The 17,799-nt window shown below is 51.1% G+C and overlaps 5 protein-coding genes across 5 annotated transcripts; 3 read left to right on the top strand and 2 right to left on the bottom strand.

Moving 5' to 3' along the window:
- Positions 1–856: 856 nt before the first annotated feature.
- MRS44_016185 (uncharacterized protein) lies at positions 857–1,636 on the top strand (the record flags this gene model as incomplete). Its single annotated transcript, XM_046277802.2, has 1 exon — positions 857–1,636. The coding sequence occupies one exon, from the start codon at positions 857–859 to the stop codon at positions 1,634–1,636; it is 780 nt and encodes a 259-aa protein (XP_046125163.1).
- Positions 1,637–3,277: 1,641 nt separating this feature from the next.
- On the top strand, positions 3,278–4,000 carry MRS44_016184 (uncharacterized protein; the record flags this gene model as incomplete). Its single annotated transcript, XM_046273161.2, has 1 exon — positions 3,278–4,000. The coding sequence occupies one exon, from the start codon at positions 3,278–3,280 to the stop codon at positions 3,998–4,000; it is 723 nt and encodes a 240-aa protein (XP_046125164.2).
- Positions 4,001–4,376: 376 nt separating this feature from the next.
- MRS44_016183 (uncharacterized protein) lies at positions 4,377–10,417 on the bottom strand (the record flags this gene model as incomplete). The annotated part of the gene is made up of 4 exons (XM_065617921.1): positions 4,377–9,682; positions 9,751–9,919; positions 9,971–10,234; positions 10,289–10,417. 4 exons carry the CDS (start codon positions 10,415–10,417, stop codon positions 4,377–4,379), a joined length of 5,868 nt encoding a protein of 1,955 aa, XP_065473993.1.
- Positions 10,418–11,935: 1,518 nt separating this feature from the next.
- MRS44_016182 (uncharacterized protein) lies at positions 11,936–15,171 on the top strand (the record flags this gene model as incomplete). Its single annotated transcript, XM_046282803.2, has 4 exons — positions 11,936–12,285; positions 12,341–13,369; positions 13,817–13,880; positions 13,927–15,171. 4 exons carry the CDS (start codon positions 11,936–11,938, stop codon positions 15,169–15,171), a joined length of 2,688 nt encoding a protein of 895 aa, XP_046125167.2.
- A 179-nt stretch (positions 15,172–15,350) lies between these two features.
- On the bottom strand, positions 15,351–16,992 carry MRS44_016181 (uncharacterized protein; the record flags this gene model as incomplete). The annotated part of the gene is made up of 3 exons (XM_046271724.2): positions 15,351–16,248; positions 16,297–16,520; positions 16,576–16,992. 3 exons carry the CDS (start codon positions 16,990–16,992, stop codon positions 15,351–15,353), a joined length of 1,539 nt encoding a protein of 512 aa, XP_046125169.1.
- Between the last annotated feature and the right edge of the window lie 807 nt (positions 16,993–17,799).

Raw genomic sequence — 17,799 nt, 5'->3', positions numbered from 1 at the left:
ATTATTTGGTGATATTAAGATTACGTGGCTTGGCTCAAGTCAAGCGCGATGGATCCCAGCCACTTTGGAATCAAAAGCTGTCATACCCCAGATGCACTCGACAATCTCGCAAATCCATCACAAAAGATCTTTTTTACTTCTTTCACCGACTTCATGTAGATGAGATGCGGGTTAGAGCTGTCATTGTGACATTGCAGAGTCAGCAGGCAATTTCGGGGACCTCAACTTGGGCCGTAAGCTGCATCACCAAGTTGGGGTCCATGGCCCATTGCAGGTTAATGCTTAGTAGTAAAAACCAAACAAGGCTAGCCCTAATCTCGCAGAAACAGATCAATAGCCGACCAGCAAATGTCTCCGCAGTCATCAGCCCCAGCGATCCTTCAGGCCCCTCCAGCCCCCGAAGAGGCGGAGCAAGCCGTTTGGTACTGGAAATAAACGGTCAGCTATGCCAAGCTTGACTCTGATTGGTTACCCTTCCGGAACTCGGCTGCCAGCGCACAGAGATTCAACTCAGCCCTGCTATCAGGGAGTAGTTGGGAATAACAGTGTCATGTGCGGGACTGGCAGTACCGATGCAGTCAGATTCTTGTGATGTTAGCGCTGACGGTTGAGGCCCAAGAACTTTTCTTGCGAGCGGCCGATTAAGGATATCACAGCTTGTAGCGAGGTCAGAGTCCGAGGTCAAAGTGCTTATAAGAAGAACAAGACGGACTAACAAGACACCATCATCACTCACCACCACCCTTCTACACCATCAACAACAACACTAATCATCCACATCAAATCAACAAACTTTTCACACTCGACAACTTCTAATCACTTCTAAACTTTAATCAACACCCCTAAATCACTCAAAATGCAGTTCATGAGCATGCTCCTCCTGGCCGGCACGGCCCTCGCCGCCCCCGCAACCGTCGCCGAACGAGGAAACGACAGCATCGACAACGTTCTCCCTCCCATCGTCCCCATCAACACCCGCTCCGGCGACAGGGACCTCATCGCCAAGCTCCTCACAGCCCCCACCCAGGTTGAGCGCGTCAAGCTCCTCGACCAGCCTGGCGACTACGTCTTTGACTTCAAGGCCGCCACTGGAGCTGGAGAGTCCAAGGGAAAGGGTGGCCGTTCCACCTCTGCTACTGCTCTCACCATGCCTGCTCTCATCGGCAACGGCGCTTCCATGACTGTCGCTTTCCTCGGTCCTTGCGGCATGAACACTGCTCACGTCCACAACCGAGCCACCGAGCTCAACATCATCGTCAAGGGACGTCTCGTGACCAACTTTGTTATTGAGAACGGTGCCCGACCCATCGAGAACACCATGGACACCTGGCAGATGTCCGTCTTCCCTAAGGGAGCCATCCACCAGGAGTTCAACCCCGACTGCGAGGATGCCGTCTTCGTCGCTGGCTTCAACGATGTCGACCCCGGTGTGAACCAGATTGCTCAGAACTTCTTCAGCCTGAACGGGGACGTTGTTCAGGCTACTCTTGGTGGAATCCAGACCATCGACGGAAAGGACATTGAGAGCTTCCGCGAGATGATTCCTGCCAACATTGCTCTCGGCATTGACGCTTGCCTGAACAAGTGCGGTATCAAGAGGAACGCTAAGCGCTCCCTCGAGGAGATTCTTGCCTAATTTTCCGGTCTTTCTTTCTTTCTTTTGAAAACGGTTCGGTTGGGTGATGGGCATGCATGGTATGGTATAGATTGATGATGGATGACGGGTAGGATGAGGGAACGAGTACATGGCATATTTACCTTCTTGCACATATTCTGCACATATTATTGTTTCATATCAGTTATCTATAGACTGTATATAAGTTTTATCATGTTTCATTCATTACATATAGAACATTATGCTTGATTACTTCATTGAAATGTTTACACCAGACCCGCAATGCGCCTATTTTCATCTCACATTGACTGCAAACATAACAGTGATAGCAGCATCAAGGGCACGTAAATACGGCCTGCGAATAGTAGCATTTCAACCCGAGACATGAATTATGTTTCTCAAGTTTCTGATGAATGTGCTCGGCGCTATTGATCGCAGCTAAATGATAGTTTGACAGGTATGCAGACTGGCCAGTGAAGCATCCCCGCGATTGTTACTCATCATGAGAGTTCGCTTAGCTGCCAGCTTACAATGATTCCATGCCTTGTCAGCTCGGGTACCATAACCGAGAACCCTGTCCATCAGGTCCACCACTGTTCATTGGCAGGCTGGAGCGATTGGGGCAATGTCAAAACGGTCACTCTCTTTGCTTGGCCTTGAGCACATCCTCATTATTGATTGGCGCTGCAGTGCGAATTACTGCCAGCCGAGGTGCCCTGCTCTGAATTGTAGGTGGCTAGCTTGACGCACTTGACTCTCTTGGGCTATGGTTATCGCTTAGAGGTCAAGGGCTGACGTGAGGTTGGAAATTGGGGACGTCTGGATGACGGCCAGTCCACTGTCTTGAACGCTCCATCCAGAATAACGTTAGTTTGTACGCTTCAAACAAGGGTCTGACAGGGCTGTGAGCGAGTAAAGAACTTTGGTATGGGCGGCTAGATGTTCAACGATGACCAATGAACCCTGCCAGGTTCGTTGAGTGGAAATATGACGCAAAGTCCGATGACTCCCATACGCGTCTGACTCGAAGAGATATTTATCTCGACTCAAATCTCATGGGAATGCGCGGCTTGTTAACATTCTGCCGTCCGTATCAGCGTCGAGAGATGACTCAATCGGCGATTTGTCAGATCAGGCCGGCGTAATCTAGCTTAGAAATGTACATTCCCAATTCGAACCGCGCTCGTCATTTTTCCGGCAGACGCGATCCCTGTCGGCTTATCAAGCACCGCTGACATGGAACACCGAAGAAACCGAAGACCGAGCACGCAACGCAATGCAAGCTCGTGTTGAAGAGTTGGATGATAAATGTGGTGTTTATAGAATAGCTGTATAAAGATAATCGTTGCCTTGACTCCCAAATCCCATCTCATAGTTCCACATCGTAAACACTGCACACCGTGTACTGCTTCATTCATCCCGATAAGACATTGCTCAAGTGCTGACCTTGTCACATCGACACTAATCCAAATGCGACACACAATTAAACCCCAGCCCTTGGAGGGCAATGGTGAGCCTGCCCAGGCGCGAGTGCCAGGGTCTTGCTGACAGGCGTTGTTAGGCGCGCGATCTCATCAAACGAAAAGCCTCAAATCGTCTTCGCGTAAACATGCTGGGTCTTCTAGGCAATTGGATCAGCTTTCTCGGCTTTACGATGACGCTATGGATCTTTTCAACCAGTCTGCTCTTGCTGCCTCTTTTGAGGACATGCTCAACGTAAAGAACCGCCCACGGATCACGAGACTCGTGTCTCTTGGTCTTGGCAGTCTCTTGGACTCGAAAGACCAACAGCGTCGGATTAAGCAACTCGTTATCTTTATGGCTATCGCGTCCCACCTGACAATACCAATGGCCGAGAAGGGGCCGCTCACGTTATACGCCCAAGATCCCACCTTTACAGCCATTGACGAAGCTTTCCTAAACAGTCTTGGCATCACTGTTCTTCGAACGCCATCCTCATCAGATTTGGGCGACGCTGGACAAATGATCAATGAGGAAACCCTTGTGTACAGTCCATTTTTGACGATCGCCACATACAAACTCCTATTCTCGCAATCATTACATACATCAACACAATCTTCATCTGTATCACCAAAGATTCCGATTCTCGTTAGCGACGACTTTAACGCGTTGAAACTCAAGTGGGATAAGAGAACCAGCGAGCATCGAGACGTGGAGAACCTGATAAAGGGAGCAAAATCGGGCAACTATCGTCGTCGGGCAGTTAACGGGGAGGGCTTTTGGACCGAGTCGGATCGACCGTTCCCATTGGCGATATACTGGAGGCAAACAGTCACTCAGCAGAAACGAGGTATAGAACGGGAGTCTTGCGCTTCGGCCATGAGCTATCCACGGGAGAGCCAGATCATGTCAATTCAAGTATAGATGACATGTCTGAAGAAGGGAAGATCTGTGTTTCGGAGCACAATAGAACTTATAGAGGGTAGCGATTTAGCGGGGCGTTATTGGACAGCAATTGAAGATTATACAATATATATTTACTTCTACTCCTCTGCATGCTTCTCTCGCAAGCTCTACCTCATATTGTGCAGCCACCTGTCACCATCATTGCGGTATCTGGTGTCAACTGTATCCCACATCCAGCTTCCGGTTGTGCCTCGTCAGAACCTCGACCAACTGCATCCGAGTCCCATCTAGCAACATCGCCCCAAAATGGGTGAAAATAAATCTCCCCCAATAGGAAAAGTTAGGTCGTGACTTAGCATTATCAGGACACTACCCGCAGAACCCACATGGCCGATCATCTTACGGGCTTGAACAGGTCAGTCTCTTGAGTATCGCCTCCTGCTGACTTGAGCAGAGACTGAATAGTATCCTCGCTCCAAACGTGGCCTGAGTTTCTCCGTTCTATTTCTGCGCTCTTGAGGGCAACGTCCAGCGGGAGATTGCCATCGGCATCACGCTTGGCCGCATCTGCTCCATGCTCGAGTAAGTGCTTGACCGATAATGTTGAATTCATCTTGCCGGCAAGATGGAGCGGGGTGTCGTAGTTCTCACGACGGTAGTTGGGGTCAGCCCCATGCTGGAGCAAAAGCGCAACAAGGTCTGGTCGGCTGGTTGCGATGGCAATGGATAGGACGTGCTTGAAAGGACCACCGATCTGATTGACGTCTGCACCCTTTTCAAGAAGCCTGACAACTGTATGTTTGCTTCCAATCAGACAAGCCACATGAAGAGGCGACCCTGCTGCACTCCTCGTCACGGAGACAGGGCTTGCACCGTTGTCTAGTAGCGTGGCGGCAATCAGCTCACACCGATGGAACCTGGGAAACGCGATAGTAGGAGGACTGCTTCCGATGTCTTGAGGCCACTTGGATAATCGCCGGCGCTTCCGGGCTGTCCCACGCCTTGGTTTGTGCCATGCTGGCCCTGAATTGGAGAGGTCGAGTCGTGGTGTTCCGCAGGCCTCCAAGGCTGCTTGGAGTGGTGTTTTGCCCTCGCGGGTGGTTGCGTTCAAGTCAGCTCCATGTTGGATCAAGGTATTGACAACAGCTGGGTGTAGATGCGCAGCTGCAAGGTGGATGGGATAGTCCCCTTTGTCGTCAGCCTCGTTGGGGTCCACGCCTTGCTGCAATATCCGCTTCACAGCTTGATCAGCCCCCGCAGAGCAGGCTTGACGTAATCTCAAGGCGGAAGTAGGGAGATAGTCAAGTATAATGCCCACGCTTCTGCTGTTGTCTTCCTTGATAGCCTCGGAGAGAGCTTTCTCGATGATGGGTTCAGGATCCGGAGTCTCCATCAAAACCTCCAGAAGGGCCTCGGCGATCCGGACGTCCTTCACCTCCCTACGATAGGGTTTCTTGAGAGCCACTATCACAGGATTCTCCCAGGGCCCTTGTGCAATGACTCTTGCCCTGGCCGCTAGCAGGTCTTGAACTATTCCCAGGTGGTTATGCTCAGCTGCCTCTGTGAGGACTGTGCGGACTTTGGCCCCGTGTTTGAGCAAGAGACGCACCAGATATTGATCCTCTACGTCGACTGCGAGAGAAAGTGGGCTTCTGCAACCTTTGTTTGTATGGTTCACGTCGGCGCCACGTTCCAGAAGAAGCCTGGCAATGTCCAGTCGTTTCTTGGAGATCGCTGCACAGAGCGGACACGCGTGCCCGCCATCGAGACTGCTGCAGTTGTCTCTCTTTCTGCCCTCCGCGTTGACATCAGCACCAGAGTCGATCAGAGTTCTTGCTATCTCTAGGTTCCCTCGCAGAACAGTAATGATGAGCGGAGGCTGATCAACGTCCTTACCCATACGGTCTGACTCGTCGTCGGATGGAACAGCTCCAGCCTCGAGAAGGGCATTGACTATGCCAACCTTGTTTGTCCTGATGGCCAGTTGTAAGCAGGAAGATGTTATATCTCCATGGTTCTTGGTTTCGAATGTCGACCCCAGCTTGAAGTCTGCGCCGTTGCGAAGAAGCGTGCGAACGACCTCCTCGTGACCGCCGACAATTGCGGCACGTAGCGCCGTCTCCCACTGCCCTTGGAGGATGTTGACTTGAGCACCTGCACTAAGCAGCCGGAGGACCATATCATTATGTCCACAACGTGCTGCAGCCTGTAGAGCTGTTCCGTAGTAGTGTCCTGCAGCATTGACATCGACGCCTCGTGACAGCAGCGTGGCGACCAAGTCGTGGTGGTTTAGAAAGGCTGCCATTTGCAGTACATGTCCGCATCTCTCGTCAGAAGCTGTCCACTGGGGATAGAGCGCCATCAAGGTAGAAATGGCTGCTCCAGGTCCTTGCTTAAACACCTCTTCCAAGGACTGATTGACCTGAAAGCCGCGGCTACGAGAAGAACATCCATCCTCTTGGGGATAGGGATCAAAGTAGTACAATGGCTTCCCAAATAGCTTTTGAATGGTGGTTTCTTCGTCAGGAAGTTTGGCTCCAGAATCCACGAGCACTTTCAGTGCCTCCCCGCTTGACACCTCTCGACCAGCTGCCTTGAAGATGGCCGAGTCTTCCCACACAATCAGGTTGGCATCGGCACCAGCTTCGATTAACTGTTTCACCACTGAAGGAGGACAAAACTCTGCGGCAGCTTGGATGGGATACATCTGTTGACCCCCAAGCTCATTTGGGTCGGCCTCCAAGTCCAGCAGCACTTTGACAATCTGATCAGGGTCGGACTGAGGGTTGATGTTACGCTGCATGCACCCATTCCTCGTATAACCACAGTCTGCTTGTGTGAAGCCTCGAAGAGCGGCTTGGAGAGGCGATATGATAGGGAGAGAAGATCCGGTATTCTTGGGACTTGATCGAGAAGGGCGCCAGATATCCACTTTGAACGGAAACTCTGACAACAGACCTAGCAGAGAATCGAAAGCAAGCTCGTTGACATTTGCCGACACGTCTTGGACCAAGTATTGAGCAACACAGGCATGTCCTCTTTCGCAGGCATTGACTAACGCGCCGCCAATAACCATGGTGCTGAATGGTGCTGTCTCTCGCAACGAGATGAGCAACTTGACGATATCGAGGTGGCCATTTGCCGCTGCTCCGACTAGGCAACTGTCTGAGACTTTGGATATGTCGTGGATGTAGTCAGAGTCAAGGAGAAACTCAAAAAGGGATTTGAAAGGTGAATAATGGCCATACATGGCACACTGGTTAAGTGCTTCTGTCAATTGTTCTGGCTTGAGTTGACAAATATGCCTTGAGTCGATGATGGTCAACAGTTCATCAAGCTTCCCATGGGTACAGGCGGACCTCATATCTTGAGCCACCGGCAAATCATCGCTTGCCTCGTATCTTTGAGCCATCGTGAGCGTCTCCGCCTTGAACTTGTCCAGTTCGACAGGGGTGCAGTATTGGCCTACAATGGCAAAGACTTGCTCCGCCACTGAACAATTCCGAGTCTTTGATTGACGCGCAGCGTCAAAAAGAGACTCGAGACATTCAGTGATGGGTATCCTGGTAGCTAGATGCTTCAGAAGAAGATCGAGAATCGAGAAATGGCCTTGTTCCACTGCGACTACAGTAGCTTTTTCGACTGCGTTGTTGCCAAGATCTAGAGCATCTGCCAGGCTGAGGATCAGACCAACCACACTATCATGCCCTGCCCGGACAGCTGAATCAAGAGCGTTGATGTACTTGAAGGAACCCCTCTCTTGATCCGTCATCAAACTCTGTTTCCGAGTCCAGGGATGCTGATCGGCCTCAAAGATGGCCTCGAGGTTTGTAGGAGGCGAGGAGCATGATTTGGAAGCGGCAATCCCCTTGCTCTCGTCATATTCGCCGTCTTCTCGAGCAACCCTCTCCGGAGATGTTTCACGTAGAAGGTCTCTGGACTCGCTGGAACGGGCCGGCCATTGCTCTTTCCCATACAGCCTATCGCGTGGCCGAGACGGGAAACCTCTTGCGAGCAAGAGCAACACAATATCAGCGTGGCCTCCCTCTATTGCGGCATGAAGTGCGTCCTTTGTATAGCCTCCGATAGAATCGTCTGCCCCTGCGTCAAGTAGCAGCTCTACTGTGTCCAAGTGACCATTGAATGCAGCAGCCTGCAAAACGGATCTATGCACTCCTCGTCGTCGTCGAAAAACGCTCGCTCCTGACTCAAGGAGCATTTTGACAATGCTTGCGTGTCCTTTCATTGCCGCAATGTCCAAGGCACTTCCAAAAGTTCCCTTTGCATTGACGTCTGCCCCGAGTTGAATAAGTACCCAGACGCCGGCTTGACGATTGAGTAAGCTTGCCGTAACCAACGGTGAACCGAATTGACCTTCAGTTTCGATACTCATGCCATTGTCTAGGAGATACCTAACCGTCGCTAGGTCACTATATAGAACAGCCACGGCCACTGCGTCCACCGGGAGGAGATCGGAAGCGAGGGGCGATGTCTTGAGATACCAGGCAAGAGCTTCAATGTGACCACCTTGTATGGCCTTTCGAGTCATCAAAGTCACTTTCTCCTTGTTTTCCTCGGAGAATAGCTGATGATAGAAGTTGAGATGCTCAAGTCGTCCAAGGCCAGCCACAGAGCCAACTTCTGTTGCCTCCACGATGGCCAGTTCGTAATCTGCGAAGGTCTGGAATGATGCTTCGCTCTGAGCAAGATGAATAGGGATCTGTTGCGGGCCACTGGCCGTTTCAACTCGAGATTCAATGCCAAAGGTGCTTCCTTCTGGCGAGGATGTTCCGGCTTCGATCTTTCTCTCTATACAGCCTGTAAAACAGATCACATTGAAAGAGACATCACCTTCGGTTTGAGTTGGAAGAAAGCCTTGAGGCTCAAGGTGGTCTTCAGCCAGCGTGGAGAAGACGTTGATGCCGTCACTGCAAGATACGAGTATCTTTGCCACGTTGCCCGTATTGACAGCAATTTCCTTCAGGGCTTCCATCAGATTGCGACGATCAACCTCCTTGACCTTGTCAATGGCGGTAATGACAATCGTCAAGGGATCTTGCTCTGCTAGTTCAAGAATGAGCTGCACACACTCGTGGCTGTTCAGCCTGGCGACATGTTGCCCTCTCACTCTTGCTAGAGCTGATCGGCGTTCAAAGTCGGCCCATAGAAGTTCGCGGATCTTTGTTTCGTCGTTCTTGTGAGTGAGTAATTGTGACAAGATGGTACGCATAATGGCGTCTGACAAGGAAACCTCATTTCCATACGGCATCTCGGTGCAGCAGATGTGGGCAAACGGGGCAGGAGATACGGTCTCTTGGGCTGCGTCCCACAACTCGTCGACCGCTGCAGAGCACCAACCAGGAGGGGCATGAATGAATAGCAGGCAAGATGAGCTTGAGAGGTGCCAGGACCGGAACTGTGGGTCGTCCAGCACCGGGTTGAATGCTGATGAATCTCTGACAGGCTGGCTGAGTGGTATAGGGGCAAGCCACGAGTTCAATCTCTCCTGGCTATCCGCAGCCAAAGTCTCCCAGCATACCAGAGACAAGGGGGAAGATCGAACGAAAGTTGGTTCTAGGAATCGTGATGCTTGAGCCTCATCCAGTTGAGCAAGATTTAGTATGTCTCTTGCTTGCCTCAAGATTTCCTCCATACCCGCCGAGTTCTGTCTAGGAAGAAAATCACTTTCCTCCATGGTGTCTGTTGTACTGGGGTTAGCATTAAAAACGACAGAGTAAGAGTGTCATGGAAGCACATGTCCAACCTACTAAGAGTGTTTGCTTTGTAGTAGCGGATCATTCTCCCAAGATGCGCGAGAATTTCGGTATACATGCGTGTCAATGCCATTACCAGGTTGTCTCTCATAGAAGGGCTTTGTTGATGAAGGCTCTGGCGTTCGACTTGGGCGCATTTGGTTATTACGCGGGTAATTTGTTCCTATCGCAGTCAGTCGAAGTTTTGGTCTGAGGAGCCTGAAGTATATCTTACCAACTCGCTGATCACAAGGCCATATTCTTGAGCATCCTCGATCAGCTTCCGAAGGAGGTATCGAATAGCTGTCCAGGGAAAGAAAGCATCGATGGGATCAGACAGCCCCTCATTCTGGCTTTCTTGCTGGAACTGTTTGATAGAGCAAGTCATCTTCTGGAACAGGTCGCAAGTTATGACCTCATTTCCATCAACGTCTCTAAATCTCATCCTCTTTCGGATGCAGTTTTGTTCCATCTCTCCTGTGGTTTGTAGCAATGCCGACTTGATGGAACGTTAGGCTCCCAATTTCTGGAACGTATCAGCAGAGGCACATACCAGTATATCTCTCTTTTGCGTTCTCGCGGTTGTTTCTAGCACAGCTTTCAACTGCTCATTCCCAATCTGAGTGAGAGCCTTCTCCCACAGGCTCCCAGCAGGAGCGGAGGGATTTGGCGTAGGATCCATGATCGCTTGCGCTACAGGTGGTGATTGTCGTTTAAAAAGGACAGAGACAAGGCTCGGGGGTAGCAAAAATGGTGGACATGAGCTTCGAAAGGTATTTGATGATAGTGGCCAACATAGCTGGATTTATTTAGGCAGATTAGCTGCGCCAAGGGGGTTTCATATAAAGCTGTTCTGTTGGCTGTTGGACTGCTGATGTTGGCTCATCCCTGGTCTGTGTTGGCACAGTGCACAAGCATGTATGGACCTGGTGCGACGGTGTATTCGAGTATTCGAGTAAGGCCTGGCTCTCAAGAAAGCAGTTTATGGGTGAAATAGAAGAGGGCAATAACGAGAATACTTCAAGAGAGTTCAGCTGGTCGTTGGATGGCAGGACCAACGCAATACGTGCGCCGCCGACAGTACAAATAACGTAACGTGACTCGCACAATGGCCGTGCAAGTATGATGACTGCTCACGGCACACATGGACTCCTCTGTAGCCAATTAGAAGACAGCTTGCCATCCAGCCACCACGGCCACACCTAGCCACAGCAACGAAGGCGGTTGACAATTCAAAACGCCCAAGCGTTTTATGCGTAACGGTCTCAAGGATCCACTAACCATTAATAGTAAGCAAGTCCGCGGACTCCCGCGGCTTCTCCCTCTTCCACATCAATGTCTTCTGCATTCCTCACCATTCCCATCAATTTGAACCGGACTCAAAAGCCCCCGAAGACACCGATTCTAAGCCATGAAGCGCACTAATGCGGGTGATCCGGTAATGGTCATACACCGACCAGCCAGGCCTGCTCTCTCATGTCGCCCCTGTAGGGAAAAGAAGCGGCGTTGTGACCGGAACAAGCCCTGCTCGAGCTGCTCACAGAGGGATATTCCCTGTGTGTATGAAGAAAGGCATCAATTCGTCCAGAGGCCAGTGGAGAACGCCCCGGCACAAGTTGGTGCTGGCCCTACGCCCGCCGACTCGACCCCATCTAGCAGCCTTTCAATGGCACCCTCGGGGCACTCGGCCTTGTGAGTATTCTCCCCAGTCCTTACACACAGATTATTTACAGGCTATGTAGCGACTATTCGGATGTTCTTGGCCGATTACAGAGATTAGAAGAAGCTGTTTTCCCCATGCCAGGAAATATGCATGGGGGCGATTCTGCGAGCCACACCATACCAAGTATGAACTTCTACTCCACGACTGTTCAACACTTGATACTGATTGGTATATCTGGTAATCAGATTGCACTCCACTAAGTTCTCACAACGCCAACACCGTGCCATCTAGCTCTTTTTCCCGTTCAGAACACATTGCACAACTGGTGGCGCAGCTCCCTCCGGTCAACCAGGCAAGGAAGCTATTTAACCATTTCGCCTCCACGCTTCAACCAAGTTTGTGCATTCTGCACATCCCCTCCGCTCGGGACACATTAGAGAACACATATCGGATCATTCTTAGAGGTCAGGGGAAAACAAGATTGAAGACTTGCTCTTGCTATTTAGCATCTTTGCCGGAGCAACACTATCCTGGACCATGCAGCTTCTCCAAGAGTTGAACGCAACCAAAGACAACGCAAAGTATGCCTTTGAGACGTATACCCACCTGGCCACGACGATACTGGATGATACAAGCCAGCCTGTACCACCATCGACAACAGCGCTAGCAGCAACAGCAACTCTTGCACATATTGTCATCAACTCGGATGAACCATTCCCTGCCAAAGCCCTGGCCCTTCGTCTTCGTTGTCATCTGATGGCAAAATCCATGCTTCTGCATCGCCTAGACACACCTTCAAGCAGCAGGGAACGGCTACTTGAGGGTGCCAACTCGATAGAGGCCGAAGTTCAACGTCGAGTTTGGTGGAGTATGGTGGCCTCGGACTGGTAATGGCGCATCCCAATGGTATTTTAGCATCACACTAACCTATTGTCTATCCAGGTTGAGTGCCTTCTCAGGAAGCTCCCAAGAAGGGGTCTACACCTTTATTCCAAGGCAAATGCATGTCAACTACCCAAACAACGTCGACGACGAAATGATGAAGCCGTATGATCCAATACCCAACTTTCCTTTATCAACACCTACAGGAATGACCTGCTTTCTTCACCGCATTAAACTAGCTGATCTCTGCCGAGAGATTGTCGACACCATACCACCCATGATGGACGAATTCTTAGAGGCCGACTATGAAGTGATTCTGGGGTTGGATAAAAAGCTCAATGATTTACTCACAAACCTCCCCTTCTTCTTTCGACTGGATGCTGAAAGCATTCGACAGAGCCAGGACATCTGCAGAGAACGCCCTTATATCACCTGGCAAAGAATCGTCCTCCATTTTGGCTTACATGCTCGTATCTGTCGACTTCACCGGTCCTACCACCTTGAAGGCTGGTGGAATCCCAAGTATGCCTACTCGCGCTCCGCAAGTGTACATTCAGCCCATCAAGTGTTGGAACTTCGACGCATGATGGATGGTCCAACAGCTTCGGGTGGCTTCAGGGCCGAGAGGTTCTGGGTGGTTCTGCAACACGTCACCATGGCTGCTGTCACTCTAGGGACAGATCTATCCTTCAACCCAGACGCACCAGATGCCCAAGCTCGCAAGGAAAAGATCTTGGCGATATACAAGACGCTGGAAGGGTCTGAGAAGGACACACATGGACTGATTAAAGGGATCAAAAAGAAGATGCAGTTGATCATGGCCACTCTTCAGCCTCAACAGCGACAAACCGAAAGCTTGGCAGTAGAAACCCCCTCGTCGTGGATGATACCTGAGTCACGGAACGTGGAACCGGGGGTTGCTCCTGTTTATCCGTTTGGAAATGCAGCAACGGGCCATGCCGAGTCACCTGGAGAAGAGCAGTTGCACCAACTTTGGTCGGAATTCCTGGCTGCGGTGCCTCATTTGCAGGACTTTGAGTGGACATCTCTTCTGAACGATTTGGACATGGACTTGGATAATGAATTGTAGTAAGATAGTAGTAAGATTACTGCCAATTGACAATAAAGGCCAACATGTTAGACCATGGGGAATGAATGATAATGCTTGTTTTGAATGAAAATACTACCTCTTTCACTACCTAAGGGTATGTCTGCTATGAGATATCTGGTCTTGTACATTTACCGGGCGCGGCCGCCTTTTGTTATCCGGCGCCGAGTTTTCCCCATAAACTCGGTGCCGCGTAACCCGGATACCGGAGTGTTTTTTTTTTTTCAAAGTGCCGCCCGATGCACTATGTGAGTGCATCGAGCCGTTGGGGTCGCTGGGGAGGCCCGGAGTGCCCGGAGTCCGGAGTTTGAGCCTCGGGGCCGATTACCTGATCAGGAAATATGCGTCCGCGGACGTCCGCGGGCTCTTCTCCGGTGTCCAACATATAATTCATTTTGCTTCCTACCGATCTCACTTCAAATCAACAGCCAAAGAACTCTCAATTCCTTCTTACTAGCACCAAAAATTCAAGTCATGTTGCAAAAGACGAAGGTATGTTGCACCGTCCCGTTCAACCACCAGCACTAACATGTCCCAGGCCATCATCATCGGAGCGGGACCTGCTGGTCTGGCAACCGCCCTTCGCCTACATCAAAAGACAAACATCCTTTGTACAGTCTATGAGATTCGACCAGAGCCGACGACTCTAGGAGGAGCCATTGGCATCCCGCCCAACGGTCTCCGCCTGCTGGACCGCCTGGGCGTGTCTAATGAACTCCACCAATACGGCAGCAACCACTCCAACCTCTCGATGCACTCCATCAGTGGAAGCTTGCTTGGACAGCAAGATTTGATCGGACCTGCTCAGGAAATTACTGGATTTGGCTATCTGCGCATCAAGCGGACGGATCTGCAGAAGGTTATGACTGACGCTGTCGACAAGGCCAAGATTCCCATCCATTACGACAAACGAATCACCTCCATCAAGGATACAACAGATGGCGTTGAAGTTACTTTCTCAGACGGAACTGTCGATACTGGGGACTTGCTCCTTGGGTGTGATGGTATTCATTCCGCTGTACGAAAACTCCACGTGGATCCGGAACAGGCACCCGAGTACACTGGAATGGCGGGTCTAGGAGCCCTTGTGCCAGCGTCTAACCTCTCCGAGGCGGCAAGATCGATTAGAGGGATGAATATCACCTTCACAGAGGAGGGTATGCTGCTTGCCATGACGTGCACAGCTTCGGATGATGAGTTCTTCTGGGCCTTTTCCAAGGAAGTTCCTCTGCCTGACTCGGGCGATGCAAGAGACGGGTGGGAGGTCCGACGAAAAGAAGAGGTGGATGGCTTCAAATCATCTCTTCTCGACACTTTGAAGAATGCAGGCGGAGAATGGGGAGATGTCATGAGGCAGCTGGTCGACAACACATCTGTCGTCAAGTTCTATCCCACCTACAAGCTACCTCTTGATAGGCCATGGAACAAGGGGCGCTGTCTACTCCTTGGAGATGCCGCACACGCCATGCCTCCCCATGCTGGCCAGGGCGTGTCCATGGCACTCGAGGATGTCTTTCTTCTTGGCCGACTGCTTGGAAACCAGCCTCAGTCGCTACCAGAGACTCTTGCGAAGTTCAGCGAGATTCGAAGACCCAGAGTGAATGAGATGGCCAGCAGATCTGTTCAGAATGGAACGATCAGAAGGAAGACGGGGCCGTGGGGTTTGTGGATGAAGGAGATGGGCTTGTGGATGTACATGCGTGGCTTCTGGGCGTTTGGCATGAATCGATGGGGTTCAGCCACGGAGCAGATGGTGTATGACATCGACGAGGTGCCTATCTAGGCCAACAGAGTTGTTTGTTTGTTCAAGGATGGGATAGACACGGTATTAGTAAGTAGACATCTGGATTGTTTTGGAAGTGTATTATAAAGAGATTGCTGTACTCTCGGTAGTTAGTTTGTTTATCTACAAGTTCATTGTATGTACAGGAACTTTTCATTCTTCATCAATCCCCAACATGCTCATCGCTTGACAATCTTGAGCTCGATGAATCTGAGGATAGGGAAAGTCACAATCGCAAATCCACATCCAAGCCACATGCCAAGATCCGCCAGTGAAGCAGCCTCGGAGACGGGGCCAATGTACCAGACCTGGGACATTCCGAGAATAGCTCCAACCCAACCAAGGATAAAGCTGGCAAAGGCAGCATATCCAACTGGGAGATAAGACTTGTCCTCCCAGGCAGCCCAGTCGAAGCCCTTTCGGCCGCGGAAGAGAGCATGCTCTATTCCAACGATGCAGATCATGAGCATGACCCAGTATCCCATCAAGGCGACAAAGTTCTGGAAGATGACTAGCAGGTGCTCACGGCCAGCCATAGCGAGCACCAAGGCAATGAGGGTAAGGACGCAAGACCAAGACCAACGAGGAACAGCCTTTCCATATCGGCCAAGGACCTGGCATCCCAGAGCACCAGAGTAGATAGATGGGGTGCTGTTGGCGATGACACCAAGAGCGATAATGACAGAGCAGAAACGACCAAAGCCATGAAGAGGGTCGTAAGCAGCGACGATCAAAGCGCCAGTGCTGATAGCATTGGCATCAGTCCAAGCCTTGTTGTTGGTAAGACCGGTAGCGAGACCAATGGCAATGAGGTACACAAGGTTGAAAGAGAGTGTGAGACCAGCGGTAGTAAGGAGAAAGATCTTGAGGCGAGAAGTACGCTCAGGGTAGTAGACGTAAAAGTCGGAGGCGGCAGCAGCCCACGAGTTGGGGACGTAAAAGCAAAGACTGAAAAAGGAGAGACGGTTGGCAGCGAGGGTAGAGCCAGTGACGGTGGGCTCAGCAGCAGCGTCGAAGTAAGGACCGGCTGTACCGATGAGAACAGCGAGAACGATGACCTGAGGGATCCAGGCATATCTGGATGGCATTAGTTTGAGCTTCAAGGAACGGGAGAGGGTAGCATACTGTTCGTATTTGTGAAAGATGCGCATGCCAAAGACGGCAATGATCAATGTCACAACAGCAACGACGATGATGCCCACTTGGATGGTCATGCTACCACCGCTGACGGCAGAGAGGACTTGACCACCAATGATACAATCAATCGTTGTGTATCCAACCATGAGAACGACATTCAGAAGAGTGGGCAGTTTGGCTGGCCAGTATCCCATAAAGTAACGCAAGACGACCTACAAGGTCAATGTCAGCCAAGTATAAGAGTAGATGCGGGCATGCCATGCTCACCATTGTTCGGTTACCGCTCTGCGGTCCCCATGTTGCCATGTAGGCAGTCGAACAAGAACCGAGGATGGTTCCAAAGACAGCAAGCAATGCACTGTCCAAGAAGCCCAAGCCAAACACCATGGGACCAAAGAGACCGGTAGCGAGGTTGTTGAGCGACAGGTTGGCGCTGAACCACAGCACAGCGACCTGAAGATCAGCAGCATGGGATGGAGCCTGACGTTCACTGGGCAAGACACGGTCAATTCCTCTTGCCTCAAGGCCAGCGAGGCCCTCGATACGGTTGTTGAGCTTCTTGAGAGAGGACATCGATGTGTCGGGCTGCCCAGTAGAGCTCATGTTCTCATCGGTGGATGGCGTGGTGCTCACCATGCCATGCTTCTCGTTGGCGAGCTCTGGATCAGGGTTTGAAGCCGTCATCTTGATTGACGAAAAGAAGCAGGACAGAACAAAGGAAGAAGAAAAGAAGAAGGAATGGAACGTGCAGATGGACGGCTGTGTGGGAGCTACAGAATGCAGTGCAGCATGGTACAGCAGACAGACACGTCCAGCAAAAGGGAGAAAATAGGGGAGCAGGGTTAGAAAGACGTTCTTTTTCAGAGGCTGCAGGAATGGGAGCAGCTTAGAGTTTTGTTTAATGACTTGAGTGCATAACCGGCGGCCGCACTCCCACGTTACGTTAGTCAAATGGGCTTCCGTTTGGGCAAGCTACGCGATGCCTGGATGGTTTCACTGCTAGCATGGCCCCGTCCTTTCAGCCCCCAAGGATTCAACGCATGGAGGCTTGCGTTGTCTTTTTGCTGCGAGTCTGCGCTGGCCAAACGCATCGAGGCCCTGAACCCTGGTTACATTTGGCTTTCACTGTGCATTAGCAGCGGTGAAACCACTGCGAAGAGCTAACGCCTTCTTCTCCACCCATCCACACCAGCCCATGCACGAATCAAGGCTAGACAGGGCCACTCTCAGCACGGGCTGCCGACTCAAGCGGGAGCCAAGAAATCTTGGGCGGGAGCCAAGGAACAAGTCCGCGGGGTGCGCGCCCAGAAGAAATCTGCCGGAGCTAGAGGAGGGTCCAGAGGGGCAGACAGGCAGTCCCACTGCTGCCAAGACAGAGGATTTTACACTTCATTTTGATGTTCTAGATCTAATATTTTACATGTACAGCTGTTGAAATAAAGAAAAAACGCCGGAACTCTTCCCATCGCGAACGTAGATATGTACAATCAT

The sequence above is a fragment of the Fusarium solani genome (genome assembly GCF_023522795.1).
Source record: "Fusarium solani strain SB1 chromosome Unknown bctg00000012, whole genome shotgun sequence".
In the NCBI taxonomy this organism is placed as follows: Eukaryota; Fungi; Ascomycota; class Sordariomycetes; order Hypocreales; family Nectriaceae; genus Fusarium; species Fusarium solani.
Note: the sequence above shows the minus strand (reverse complement) of the source record. Positions and strands in the feature narration are given on the sequence as shown.